The 14,649-nt window shown below is 39.8% G+C and overlaps 1 protein-coding gene across 30 annotated transcripts in view; it reads right to left on the bottom strand.

Annotated features, from left to right (window-relative positions):
* Positions 1-14,649, bottom strand: part of PLEKHA5 (pleckstrin homology domain containing A5) — a 243,153-nt gene that overhangs the window by 136,291 nt on the left and 92,213 nt on the right. The window contains exons 4-5 of one of the 30 annotated variants that reach the window (XM_033430293.2): positions 12,267-12,327; positions 12,034-12,139 (exon numbers count right to left, since the gene is read on the bottom strand). The exons of 25 other annotated variants lie outside the window; for them this stretch is intronic. In XM_033430293.2, the coding sequence (XP_033286184.1) occupies positions 12,294-12,327 (34 nt within the window). In that variant the 3' untranslated portion in view covers positions 12,034-12,139; positions 12,267-12,293. Of the gene's footprint in view, positions 1-3,138; positions 4,678-6,733; positions 7,085-11,983; positions 12,140-12,266; positions 12,328-14,649 lie in introns of those variants that run through there. 4 more of the 30 variants (XR_004483822.2, XM_049695094.1, XM_033430292.2 and 1 more) reach the window with 4 other exon arrangements.

Below are 14,649 nucleotides of genomic sequence, written 5' to 3'. Positions count from 1 at the left end.
ACAGAAAGATTTTTGCACTATTTACTAAGATTAAATTATCCATCTCCCAGATGGATTTTGTTGGCTAGACGTTAACTGCCACAGTTCTCCCTTTCTTGCCATAAGCAACTTGGCCTCAAAGGAAAGATATGCTTCTGAAACACTTAAAAAGTTGTTTTTAGTCGAGAAAAATCATACTTTCTCATTGACTTAAACTGCAATTTCAGAGATTTATTCTCAAGGAAAAAGTATAGTTCCAAGAAAAATTTATTCTTATATCCAAAGCATACTTTCCTTTCAGACAGACAGGAAAAAAATTTCTAACATAGTTCATCAGAACCATTCAAAAAAACCTCAGAGATGTGTGCTAGACAGCAGACAAGCTATCTACCAGACATGAAGAAGGCTGGAGAAGATCCCTATCCTTAATTCTGAACCTCTTCCATTGGAAATCATCCATGCTAAATGATGGCTTTGGGCAGGGGAAATTCCATCTGCATTAAATAAGTCACAGATCCTCTGTTCTCGACTTGTGATTTTTCTATCTTCGCGAAGTAGATTTTAAACTTATACGTGAAAAATGTCAGAAATAAAAATCTCAGAATATTTGCAGGATTTTAGTAAGACACGTATTTTTCATTATAGATTCTCTAAACTGCATATTCAATGTCTAGTCCTTTACAGTGGAGTAAATATGGCTACTAAACCACCAAAATACCAATTCTATGCTAGGCTTAATAAGAAACTTGGTCTATGGTCACTCTCAGAAACCAACCAAGACCGAAATTCAATCTGCAGAGCGTCCTGGGGTAAAGCAACCAAGCCCATCTCAGGCTCCCAAGTAGCTCAGGGTAGGAGTCCTTGCCCCCAGATCCGGTACCATTTGGACCCGCCCTTCTCAGAATACAATAGTATTTGAGAACTTGTACACTTGTTAGGTTAAAGCAAGAAAAAACACAGTTTGGATTAATTTCAAATTTAACAGAGGTGCCAGAATAAGAGCCTCAACTGCTAACCAAACCAAACTATCAATTTTTCAAAGCAAAATCAAAACAAAGAGCCCCTCAAGTGAGTGGGTGGGCCGGCGGACCAGCCAACAGGTATTTCACCTCCACGTGAGTTCTGATGTGTTTCAATGAAGAGGCAGAAGGCTTGAGACTCAAGTAAACTAAAGGCCATTCTGTAACTTCCCTGGCAGCATTCAGGATAATGGGGAAGAACTAGCACCTCGTCATGAGGGAAGAGAAAAAGTTTAAAATTCAGTTCGGGGCCAGTGGGCTAAAGAGCTGCTGAGGAGAAGTCATTCTGAGGTTATTACAGTACATTGTAGTTCAAACCGTTTTAAGGCTTAAAACCCCTAAGAAAATCTGTGTGGCAGATTTGGCTAGGAGAGCATGCCCATAGCTGGTCAATCAAACGTAACAAAGACATTCTAGAAACGGTAGAGCCTGAGACGGTTTGTTTGCATTCGAACATTAAGCTTAACACGGGTGGGAGGAAGATATTTTTTTTGGAAATGATGTAAGGCTATTGTTTTTGTTTTTGTTTTTCACCGGGCCATGCAGCATGAGGGATCTTAGTTCCCCCACCAGGGATACAACCCATGTCCCCTGCATTGGGAGCACGGAGTCCCAACCACTGGACCACCAGGGAATTCCTGTAAGGCTATTGTTATTGTTGCTGTTATTATTTTTAACGTTTATTCTGACCTGTAGTTCTTACTTTTTATTGCTCAAACTGATGACACCTGCGGAAATACAGGTTACACAAAACTGAAAATGTTTAGAGTAAGTTAGGCAAGACCAATCCCATGCATGTGGCTAACCGAAAGTCCCTTTCTTCTGTGCTAGGTGCGAGCAAAGATCTGGATGAGTGCATCCTGGGAACTCGTTGGCGGTCCAGTGGTTAGGACTCTGCGCTTCCACTGCAGGGGCCCTGGGTTTGATCCCTGGTCGGGGAACTACGATCCCCGCAAGCGGCACGATGGCCAAAAAAAAAGGCTTATGCATGAGCGAATCCAAGATTAACAGGGAGAAAGAGCAAAACGAACCTAAGACACAAATACTGAAATGTGATTCCTGGTCTAAATGTCTGAGCTATAAATGCAAGCAAGTACTTGGTAAAAGGTTGCTGAGAAGGATCTAGATGAGAAAAAAGAACCAGGAAGCCACTAAGTCAGGAAGTGCAACCAAGAGAGGCTGACAACCTGAACTGGAGCAGGTAATCTGGGCACCATCAACACAACATCGAGGAAACAACAGACTGAGGGGGAACTCACGTGAATTTGCTGAGGGTTTAGTGAGCATCTATTAAGAGCCTATTTAAAGAGTTATGTCACGTTAGGTTAAGTAAGGGGATTACATATACGTATATTTTGACGCACATATCTTAAATCATTCATGCCCCTGAGCTCTCATTAAAAGTTTAATATCGAGTTAGTTAACTGACCTTGAATTAGCCAAAAAGCCAGTGTTAGAAGAAATGTACTAGAGAGAAGCTAGTGTACAATGGCTATGGCCCCAAAGACAAAGCATTTGAGGTATTCTTCCAGTGCCAACCCACGCACCCATTCAGTCTCTGATAGCTGAACAACTTTGCTCTCTATAAGGGCTGTGTTGGGCCAGATTTAACCAAATTTTCAATGGATGGGCCACAGAGTTCCAGGCTTCTTGGCTACAAGTAATTGTAAAATTCTATCAAGGTCAACAAAGAATTGTTTACAGTTAAAAAAAAAAAGTCCCAGGCTTCCCTCGTGGCGCAGTGGTTGAGAGTCCACCTGCTGATGCAGGGGACACGGGTTCGTGCCCCGGTTCAGGAAGATCCCACATGCCGCAGAGCGGCTGGGACCGTGAGCCATGGCCGCTGGGCCTGCGCGTCCGGAGCCTGTGCTCTGCAACGGGAGAGGCCCCAACAGTGAGAGGCCCGCGTACCGCAAAAAAAAAAAAAAAAAAAAAAAAAAGGCCCTATCTATTCTTATTATTGGCTCATAGGGCGATTACATAACAGAGTCTGATAATTTTGATGTGTTTCTTAAACAATAGTAGTGTGAAAAGGTCTTTGTTTTTTAAAAAACAGCAAGTTTCACAAAAGTAAAGAACCAAAAAGAACCGAAAATAAAAGCTCTTAAATAGGTTATTCATTGATATGGGTTGAAAAATATGAGATGGAAAATGTTTTAATTCAATAAACATTTAGTAAGTGCCAATTGTGTACCAGGTACAGTTGGGTTTCCACTAAGTTAGGAGTTCACACTTCAATAAGTGTGATTTTATTTATCTAACATTGTTTATATACTAATAGAAACAAATTTGAGGTACTTTTTAGCTAAAATATTTATCACTTTGTCTACCAGGTCAAACACAGCTGGAACATAACAGGTATCTAGCAGTTATTCTATTTATAGAAGTTGGCTAAGCAACTGAGACCCTTTTAACATTTTATCATGTATGCATTCAGGTTTTAAAAATATATTATTATAAAGAGATTCCAAGTACATTATTATTTACAAATCAGTATACTTCTATGAATCTGATATTTCAGACAGCTGATAGGTAATATTTTGAAAAAACTTTAATACAGAAAATATATAATTGTTTGGAAAGGAAATTAAGGAGACAGACATTTATTCAACACCTACTTTTTGACTAACATCATCCTTGGGTTATTTTTATAAAATTCAATTCCTATAAATCTAAAAGAAAAGTACTGACATTTCTGTTTACTACTGAAAACACAGAAAATAGAGAAATGCAGATACTTGCCTACAGTTACAAGTGGCAAAAGCTAGATTAGAACCCAGGCCCAACAGATTATAAACACGTTATTTCCCATTACAAATCATATTTTAAAAATTAATTTGTTTCTCCATGGGACTAATCTAGGCGTAATTTTAAGAGTATGAATTAGAACTTGTGAGAATTATCAAAATCTTTACTTGGCCATATTGTGCCCCAAATCCTCCACAGGGTATTCACTGCGTACACTTCTAGCATTCGGGGCTTTTAAGAATGTAATTTTAGCTTATATCACCATTTCTATCACCAAATTTAATCATACCCTCTAAATCCCATTTACATTGTAATTCTAAGACGGTTCTTCTAAATACAAAATGAGAAAAGAACTGAGGTAATTTTCTGGAAGATATATGCAAACCCCATAATTCTTCCTTCACTTTTCCATATATTTCAATATAAGAAATACATATTCAGAATTACTAAAATGTTTGCTAAATGTTTAATACCATGTATTGGTTTTTCTTTTCAAAAGTAAACCATATTCCAGAGGAAAAAGTTCTGAACAAGATGTTAAAGGCCAAGAAGTTGTGCTATAAACAAGGCCTCCTGGCCCATTATTACCCAGACTTAATTGACCACTGCCCCCATTTTCAAGTAACACCACTCAGGATCTCTAAGCACTACTGAACTCCATAAAAGCTATGGAAATAAATGCTCCTTAATTGGTAGATGCTAAGTTTAATAAGTGAGTACCTGAACTTAATGATTTGGAAATGAACAAAATATACAGGTATACACTTAATCTTTAGAAACCTGGCAAAGAAATCCTTGTCATCAGTAATTTTTCTTTTCATAGTCCCGTCTTTTCATTTTCCCAGTATTCCTTAATATTTTTCTTTAATAAATCTTCTGCTTATTATCCATTTCTCTTCTACTGAAGATCTATGATTAGAGGTAAATGGGACTAAATACGTAAGAGAAAGCAGTGTAAAGTATCATTTTGCCATGCAAATTTCATGATTATTTCATGAGTAAATATGGGGGAAAAAGTTAAAATCTGTAATCTTCTACTTATTTATTTATTTTTTTTTTTTGCGGTACGCGGGCCACTCACTGCTGTGGCCCCTCCCGTTGCGGAGCACAGGCTCCGGACGCGCAGGCTCAGCGGCCATGGCTCACGGGCCCAGCCGCTCCGCGGCACGTGGGATCCTCCCGGACCGGGGCACGAACCCGCGTCCCCTGCATCGGCAGGCGGACGCTCAACCACTGCGCCACCAGGGAAGCCCAAGTAATCTTCTACTTATATAATAGACATGGAATGTGTATTTCTGAAGACCACAGAGAACTTACACATTTGAAATATTTTTGATTAGGAAAGAAAAGAGCTGATAGGACTCTGTAAAAGCAATACTTGCTTCTTTCCCCACAGTAGCTATCTGTGAATGACTTACAGCCCTCACGAATCTCTGCAACAGTCCAAGAAATCATCTTATTACTTTAGAAACCTTAAATGAACCTCCTATTACCATGGTAAAATATTATATTAAAAATAAGTGTAAATAAACAGGGTGTAGCTGCCACCCAAGGGCACACAAGTGAGTCAGTATTTAGAAGTGGGGATAGAGTTTTTGAGTATTGTCATGCAGTGCTCATCTCTAACTGCTAATCCTCCCTTTTCCATGAATATACAAGCTTAAGTATACACCCACCTCCTTCACATGTGCCAATCCTGGAAAATGGCATAGTGGGGGCAGCTCTCAAAATAAAGATATTTTAGGAAAGCATCACATAATTGCCTGGCGTTTGAAGGCACCGGGCTTTTAGTATTCTTTTCCTATTCCTCCCACCCCCTCATCGTTTTTCTAGAGCTCTTTAATGCACCTTCTATACCTCAAATTCCCTACCTGACATTTCCGTTTACTCACAAACATGATTTTCCCCCAAGGAAAATCATGGTAATTTTATGCTTTTTCTTCAAATCTTCAAAAAATACGACGATTAATCTCGAGCAGAGTATGCAATTTTAATTTCTAGGAGAATACCCTGAAGATTTGCTTGCCAAGTTTATCTATTATAAATATATAATAAAAATCATGTTCATTATGAAATAATAATTTACAGATTTTAAATGTTGCTTGATGTTATGAGAAGATAACATGACAAAAAACTGCAAAAAAAGATTTCCCCCCTTTAACTTCATGGTAAAACATGAACATGCTGGATAACAGAAAATAATCACAAAACATTTAAGTAAGATTATCTGCCTAGCAATCACCATATATGAGCTCAAGGGAAGTGAGAAGAGTCCCAAATGGCAAAACTATTATTGTACTTCCAACACTTCTGTAGCTAATTCAATAGCTAACAACAGAACAAATTCCAAATATGAATCCTGAATAACTGTAACGTATTTCACAAAGTGTTGTCAATCTCATTTTATTTTAGAGTATTTTAAATGACCAATTATAAAGCCAATTTATTTTTGAACCACCTATGTAACATACATGGACATATTATCACAACGGAGCCTCTCATTCTCTTTGAAGAGTTCTTGCTCTTATGCTATTACTTTATTACATACGGTTTAAAAATTCTTGCTCTTAGGCTAAATTCTTGCTCTTAGGCCACTACTTTATTAGATACAGTTTAAAAGTGTGAAAGCACAAATTACAATTTAATTAAAATACAAGAACAAAAATGTTAAATTGTTCACATAGACAAATCCTGAACTCCCTCAGCACACAATTCTGCCAGCGTTATTCAGCACCAGTGAGCAAATGAAACTTGCGGAGAATAGGGAGGAATATCATCATAGCAATTTACAAACTTGTCACCTGAGAAATATACTGAAAATGTTTCAAAAGATTGAGATTTGGACAGCGGAAACAATTTTCTCCCAGTCTCAGCTAAGTTACTTGCTACATAAAGCTTCAGCTTAGTACAAAACAAGCAGCAGATATAAGTAAAGACAGAGCCTTGCTAGGAATTACAGAATAGAATAAAACAGCTAATTAACTCACCAAATAGCCTTTGGCTAAAAGCTGCATTCTTCTCTTTGTCTCAGGCCTCTGGCTTCCAAAGACAAATTACATGCTCTCTGACAGAACGATGACAAAAGGGCACACCGTGATCTCTTTTCTGCTATTTCCGCTAGAAGAAAACTGAACCACACTGCAGCCTCCAAGAATAAGTACTTCATATGAGCATGCTCGGTATCTAATTTAAATGACTTGGTATTTCATGTCAGCATGTGATGGCCTACTTCCAAACTCCGAGAGCTGCAAATTCAGTCGAAGATCATTTACTGCAATAAACTAAACAGAACCACCCAATGATAACTGATTTGTTTTTAACTTCATGATTTTTGTGGTTCATTTAACGTGATGTGACTGGAAATGATTATTCCTATACCGTTATTCAAACAAGTCCTTAGGTTTCATTAACTATGTCCACATAAGCATCCAAAATGCTGGAATGGGGCTTCCCTGGTGGCGCAGTGGTTGAGAGTCCGCCTGCCGAGGCAGGGGACACGGGTTCGTGCCCCAGTCCGGGAAGATCCCACATGCCGCGGAGCGGCTGGTCCCGTGTGCCATGGCCGCTGAGCCTGCGCGTCCGGAGCCTGTGCTCCGCAACGGGAGAGGCCACAGCAGTGAGAGGCCCGCGTACCGCAAAAAAACAAACAAAATGCTGGAATGAACTGGAAATTTCAAGATATCCAGGATGTGATCCTCAAAAATAAATTTGACCACTGATAAATTAAGCAAACTATAAGCCTTTCATATTTCACTTTTTAACCTCTTCTTCTGTCCTCCTGCCTATTCACTAAATAAAGCCATCTACAAACTATCTAGCAGTATTTTAATTTCTCCTTTGGAAATATTAGTAAATATCAGTAAACTAGAATGTTCAGTGTGTTTATTAAAAATGCTCTCTTCAAACTATAGCAAATAGGATCTTTCTCACCTATAGATTATACATTATATAACAGATTACATGCTTATATAAAACAGACCTCACCCAAATGTTGATAAAGCTTTAAATAGGACTTAATTTTTCTTGTTTGCATTTTCAAGAACAATTTTACCAAAATGCCACACACACACAAATCAACCAAATAGTTTGTGTATGCATGTTTCTGTCACCAAGTAACTAATTTGCCTGGTTTGTTGAGTAACTTGCTGCAAAGACCATACAGTTTTATATGATGGAAATATGGTCAAGAAGCTTATCCTCTGCTCACCATGACCAGTTCAGTCTTCCAGAAACAGAAATCTAGCACAGCAGATACAGCCAGCCCCACCAAACCAACCAGACAATTCTCAAATGTCCACTTCCCATTTTCACCTTGGGCAGACAAGCAAACTAGGAAGTGTCCATGCACTCAACACACACCCAGCCTGGGACAGCAAACCACTGACAGAGTGGGGCCTGCCCTTTAAATGGGCCCATGTGCTAATTTACGATTTTCCTTTCTTCACAATCCTCCTTGGTTACTTCTACCACTTCCCTATTGTAAACTACGTATACCCCGCCCTGCTACAGATGTCTCATTTTGTGAACTCTCTCCCTCCTCCCCCAACCCCCAAATTAACACGGAAGGCCTGGGAAAATAAGAAGGCATAGGAAATAGACAAACTCCATGGTAGCAGCCGGGATAAGGTCCCTCATAAATGGTGGGACAAGATCCTTAAAGGTTCAGAGAGGTTGTAAAAAATAAAATGTTAAAGTTTTAAAACAAACACAGAGAACCATTTATGGAACCACATCTAATTCCAATACCCTTCTAGAAAACAAAAGTGTTACATTCAAAGAAACGTACCAACACACTAGTTTCTTTAGCATTCTACCAAAGCATGTACCAAAGAAATGTACCAAAGAAAAATTCGTAAGTTCAACTACAAGGTCTATGGGTGCTGTGTGCTACATAAACATTCTATCTTTAACGAAAAAGCACAGGAAGTGAAGGAACACAGAATAAAAGCAAATTATCAAAAACGGTCAATATGCATATGTCTCATGTACTGTTAAGTCTAGTAAGTTTTGTGTACTGTACATGTCAGGGTGAGGATTCTGTAGAAAGAGTAAGTTACCTAAAGTACTCAAGGAAAGCTCTATGATTCCTGAATGAGAAAGGAAAAGTTCTTCACTGAAAACTAGCAAACAAACAAAAAAATCTATATATGACACATGGTACAAGGCAATGCAGGTGGAGTGGAAGTAAAAAACGAGAAAGACTATCTGTCTCCAGCAGAGCTTACAGACGATGAGGCAAGAGGACAAACAACTAAGGTGAGATCACCACGGCAGAAGAGAGGTTCCTCTGTGTTCTGGAGTTTGGAGGGAAGACAGAAAGCATGCTATGAGGGGAATTCAGAAAAGGTTTTGCGAGGGGGTGAACTTTTTGAAATGCCTAGATGAATAGTGAGGATCTGGCCCAGAAAGGAGAGGGAAGGAAGAGGAAACAGCCAGGTCAGGGACTGGGAGGGAGGACAGCAGAGGACCTGGGAACTGGTATGGGGACCAGAAAGTGTCAACACTGGGACGAGGGAAAAGACGACAAAGAAGCTCATTATTCTGGGATGGTACTTGGAAGCAGCTGGCCAGAAGCATTTTATACCCTGAATAATGGGAGAGTTAGGGTCATGTGTTAAAATGCAGAATGGAAGAGTCAACTTTGGAAAGACAGGCAGATACAAAAACAGGGGAAAGAGGCATTTATTCCAGCACATGGCATAGTAAATCCCTTGTCCAAAGCACTTTTGAATTCTTTCGTATCACTTAACAGCTCTTCAAACTGAACTTCCTCTCTCCTAAAAATCTGACCTCAGCTGTCTGATTCAAATTTGAGGTCATCTTGTAATTACATGTATCCTTTGATTTTACCTAGAGGTCCTGTTTTTTTTTCTCTTCTTTTAAATCTTTCTCTCTCATCACTCATTCTTTAATTTACTTGCTTACGCTTTCTCTACCCACAAAACCTGATAAAAAGTTTCCCAAATGCTACCCTGATAAGAATGGATGAATCTGTAAAAATTCAACAGAAGATATAACCTATGTCTATGAAGAGTGAGCAACCTCTGAAGACCGTACACAGTTCTAGTGCATTTCACTGCATGTACACATGCGAGGTTGGGTGGATCTCTCTGTGTAATAAACATACCTGGCATTCATTCCTCACCACAGGAAGCGGAGGGGAGGAGGGAGAATGGAAATGAACATACGAGCCTTATATTGCAATCTGTTGTTCTGTTTTTTACCAGAGGGTCACAGCAGAATCATTTGGGTAGCAAAAACACACTCAAGCACACGTGTTCAGGGTCCAGAAATCTTTCAGTCTGCACACTCGTTGTGGGGGCCAGACGTTATGAAGAAGCTCCCTACATGATTTTGAGGTTCCTCTGATTAAGAGCCGCTGTTTGAGGTACCCATCAGTTTACAGAGCGAGATGCACACATAAATAATTGAAAGACAATGATAGAGACAGGGAAGGGAGGATGTTAAAGATACAATAATTTTGCATGATTTACAGATCAGTTAAATTTGAGCAGGATTGGCAGGAAGAATGAAGATGTTCTGGTACAGAAAGGCAGCTGGATACCTCAGAGGACCTTTCAGAGCAAACAAAGGAACAACACGGGCAAGGCAGAAAGCCAGGGCAGATGCGTACGGGTGGGGAAAGGCGGGAAGCGTGTGCATGGTATGGGGGCAGCAAAGCAGAAAGAGGCCAGCAAGGCACACGGACAGTTTATGAAAGACTTTATAAGTAATTCCAGAACGCACTAAACACATGAATGAACACATGTATCACTGCTAGCTCTTCAGAGACACAATTTTTTTTTTTTGGCTGCGCCATGCGGCCTCCAAGACCTTAGTTCCCCAACCAGGGATTGAACCTGGGCCCTCGGCACTGAAAGTGCAGAGTCCTAACCACTGGATCGCCAGGGAATTCCCACGAAATAATTTTAAATAGTGCACTGACATGGTCCTATTTATGTTTTTAAATATATTGTTGATGGCAACTCGTCCGCAGAAAATGGATGAGGGAAGGGAGATTAATGGCTGGGGACTGATCGTTGATAAGAGAATTAGAGGGAGAGTCAAAAGTAGTACAGTAAGAGGAAGACTGGAGAGGAAATAATAAATTTGACAGACTTTAAGGACAGAATCAATAGGATATGGTGCTGGACTGGATGGAGGGGTCAAACAGATGGAAAACTAGAGTACAACTATAAGGATTCTGGTTGGGGCAAGTGGGTGCAGTGAGGCGACTAATTAAGCCAGAGAAGACAGATGCAAAAGACGGGTGTAAGGGTTGCATCTCAGGGAGAGTGATTCAGCAAAAGGAGAGCGGACAGGAAGGAGAGTTAGCTCAGTTTGAAACAGGTGGAGTTTAGCATCCTGACAGCTCCCTGGTGATATCTACTATTGGCTGAAGGAAATATACATCTGGGGCTCACCAATACAGACCCCGGAAACACTTTTTTAATAGCCTTGTGGGGTTGAAAATCAGCTTAGGAAAGGCTCAGGTGGGACTGAGTCCTCAAGAGACTTAATAACAAGTATATTTACTGAGGGCTTACTTTTTGTCAGACACTGTGCTACAAACTTTACAAGGGTTGGATCATTTGCCCCTGCAACAACGTTACGTGATAACTTTATTTCAAATCTCAAATAGAGGTGAGAAGATGAAGGCAAAGAGCTTTTTAACTGTCTTTCCCAAGTTCACGCAGCTGGCAAGTGGTACAGCTATGCTATGATTCCCTAGTTGGTGTGTTCACCAGGAACTTGCTACACTAACTCAACTGTTAGGATGCTTAAAAAAAAAAAAAAAGGCAATAAATAACACTTACAGAATGTTAAAAACATATGGGTTCATTTAATATTAGCAACATCCCTATGCAATAGATCTGATTATTATTCTACCTATTTTACAGATCTGGAGACTGAGGCTCAAGAGGCTTACCCAGTGTCACTGATAATCAGTACAGGAATGTGGATCCAAAATTTTGGACCCCAAAACCCATGGTCTGAATGAGATCTAAAGGGCAGTAAGCTTACGAAGGAGGCAGAATTATCAAAAAAAAAAAAAAAAAAAAAAAGGATTTTCAATAGCTGAGACAATGTGGAAAAGAGGCGGGGTAAGAGACGAGAGTAACTGTGAAGAGAAGAACTGATAGTTAAGGGAGAAGTAATGAACATGAGGCAAGGGGGACTAAACCGGTTTCTATTTAGTTTTATTGAAGTTAAATTTACATTCATGAAACTCATACCTGGTAAGTGCACGATTCAGTGACTTTTAGTAAATGTATAGGTCGTGCAACCATTACCGCATCCGCTTCAAGAACATTTCCATCACCTCTAGAAGTTCCCTTATGCCCCGTTTGCAGTCAATCTCCACTTCCACTCCCAGCCCCAAGCAACAGGCTCTTGAAGAGGAGAAATAAGCCACAAGTTAGAGGCAGCCACAGTCACCACTGTCACCACTTCCTTCTTTGGGACAAACGGATGACATTCCTCAGTACAACACAGTAACAATCAGTCATTAGTACTCACGCTATACATCTTGTTGGTAAAAGAGTCCTATTCAGATTTTACTGCTTTCCAATTCAAAGATCTTCAGAGCGTATCAACGAGAAAAAAAAGTAGAAGCCCTGTGACTTTTTAAAATATGCAATCTTAATAACTAATACAACTGGGATTTTTTTCCAAATATATAGCAATAAAGTGAGCCCAGGCAATGTACAATTAAAAAAATAAATAAATAAATAACAGGAAGAGTCTCTGCAAAATCCAGGGCATATATTTGCAAAAGTCTTTGGTAAAGGAATACCTTCTGCACAATAATTTGTTACTGTCTGACAAAAGGAGAACTGTAAATTTTAAAACATATTTTCATAAAGTAAACCTAAATATCCCAATGACTTTTATTGCAGTGACAAACCCTTAGCATCTACTTAGCGTGTGGCAAGATAATGAATAGATGTAATTATACATTATTTTGGAATTCAAGCTGTCTCTTGCTATAGACAATGCTTAAGGCTATAAGAAAATCTCTCGCGCTTTATGAGAAAAACAAAAGTGAATGCAAAATTTTGCTTCCAAATAAAGACATAAGAGAAAAATATTTTAAAAAATATTGTATTGTGTAAGTGAAAAGAAAAAATGAGGGCGGGGCAGAACTATTTTCTGCTTTCTACTGAGAGACAGAACGTATTTCTTAGTGTCTCTTCCCCAAAACCAGAATAGTTAATTTCTTTCCATTCTAAGGATTCTTAGTCAATTGGTTAAAATATTATCATAAGTATCACAGAAATTTATAACCTAAAAAAAGCAATTTGTTCCCTTTGTTCATTCATTCATTCTACAGATATTTATTTATTTACTTATTGGCCGCGCTGCATATGGGATTTTAGTTCCCCAGCCAGGGATCGAGCCCGCACCCCCTACAGTGGAAACACAGAGTCTTACCCTCTGGACTGCCAGGGAAGTCCCCACAAATATTTACTTTTACTTAAATTTTTTATTTGATAAATGTGACATGTAACAATTTGTAAATTTAAGGTGTACATGTTACTTTGATACACTTATATATTGTACTATGATTGCCACTGAAGCAATATTTATCACATTACCTCATTATAGTGCAATATTATTGTCTATATTCATTACACTCACAAATAGTGCCTGAGCATCAACTCTGTGCCAGACACGGTTCTACATACCAGGGAGAGAGCAGCAAACAGGTCTGTGCTCTCACGGAGCTTACTTTCCCTTGGGGAAGAAACTCGATAAACAAAGAATGTACCATATTCCCTCAGGATCCACGGGGGACTGGTTCCAGGATCCCCCCAAGGACACTAAAATCTGCAGAGGCTCAAGCGCCTTATATAAAATGGTGCAGTATTTGCATATAACCTAGCCCGTATACTTTAAATCATCTCTAGATTAGTTATAATACTTAATAGAATGTAAATGCTACATAAATAGTTGCTGGTGCGAGACAAATCCCAGTGTTGTGTTTTGGAACTTTCCGGAATTTTTTTTCTAAGTATCTTCGATATGTGGTTGGTTGAATCCAAGGATGCAGAACCGTGGATATGGAGGGCCGACTACAAGTCAGCGGGAGAGGGTTATGCTAAGATAAATGACTGAATGAAGGCTGGATGGCCAAGAAAAGTCCTGAGGAGGTAACATTTAAGCACTGGCTTGAACAATGGCAGAGAAGGCGGAAAAGAAACCCAGACAGAGTGGACAGTGTAAAGGCTCCAAGGCCGCCATATATAAAGAGAAGAAAGAAGGCCCAGGGACTAGAGTGTGGTGGGTGAGAGAAAGAGCTGAGAGATGAGGTGTGAGAGGTCGCAGGTCCACTGGTGTTGGATTTATGAGCCAGAGAAGGAGCTCTGGATTTTATTCTAAGTGCTATGGAAAGTCGCTCAAAGGCTGTAATGTGACGTGATTTGTACATCTGTACATTTTAAAAAGACACCTTTGGCTACAGCATGGAGAATGGGTTGTAAAGGGTCAAGAAGAGAAGCGAAAACAGTTGAGAGGCCACTGGAATTGTCTGGGTGAGAAGTGATGGTGGCACAGCTGTGAGGTGCGGCAGAGAGAGAGAGAGAGAAGCGGGCAGATCTAGGATGCTTTCTGGGCAGAGGAAGGGTCAACAGAGCCTGCTGATTGGAGGTTGCGAGTAGGTGGGTAAGTGAAGGAAAGAGAGAAATTAAGGAAGGTGCAAAGATTTTATTGTTCTTCTGATTAGGTCCATGAGACACTATGTGGTGAGGTCAGTAGGTGGAGAAGGGGGACAAGGTCTGGCTGGAGATGTGGGTTTATGGGTGACTGGCAAATGCTGTGCAAAGCTCCTTGGAAGTGAATGAGGTGACGGAAAAGGGAACACAGGACAGATGCTGTGCCTTCATCAATCCACAACGCCTAT

The sequence above is a fragment of the Orcinus orca genome, chromosome 11, assembly GCF_937001465.1.
Source record: "Orcinus orca chromosome 11, mOrcOrc1.1, whole genome shotgun sequence".
Lineage (NCBI taxonomy): Eukaryota > Metazoa > Chordata > Mammalia > Artiodactyla > Delphinidae > Orcinus > Orcinus orca.
Note: the sequence above shows the minus strand (reverse complement) of the source record. Positions and strands in the feature narration are given on the sequence as shown.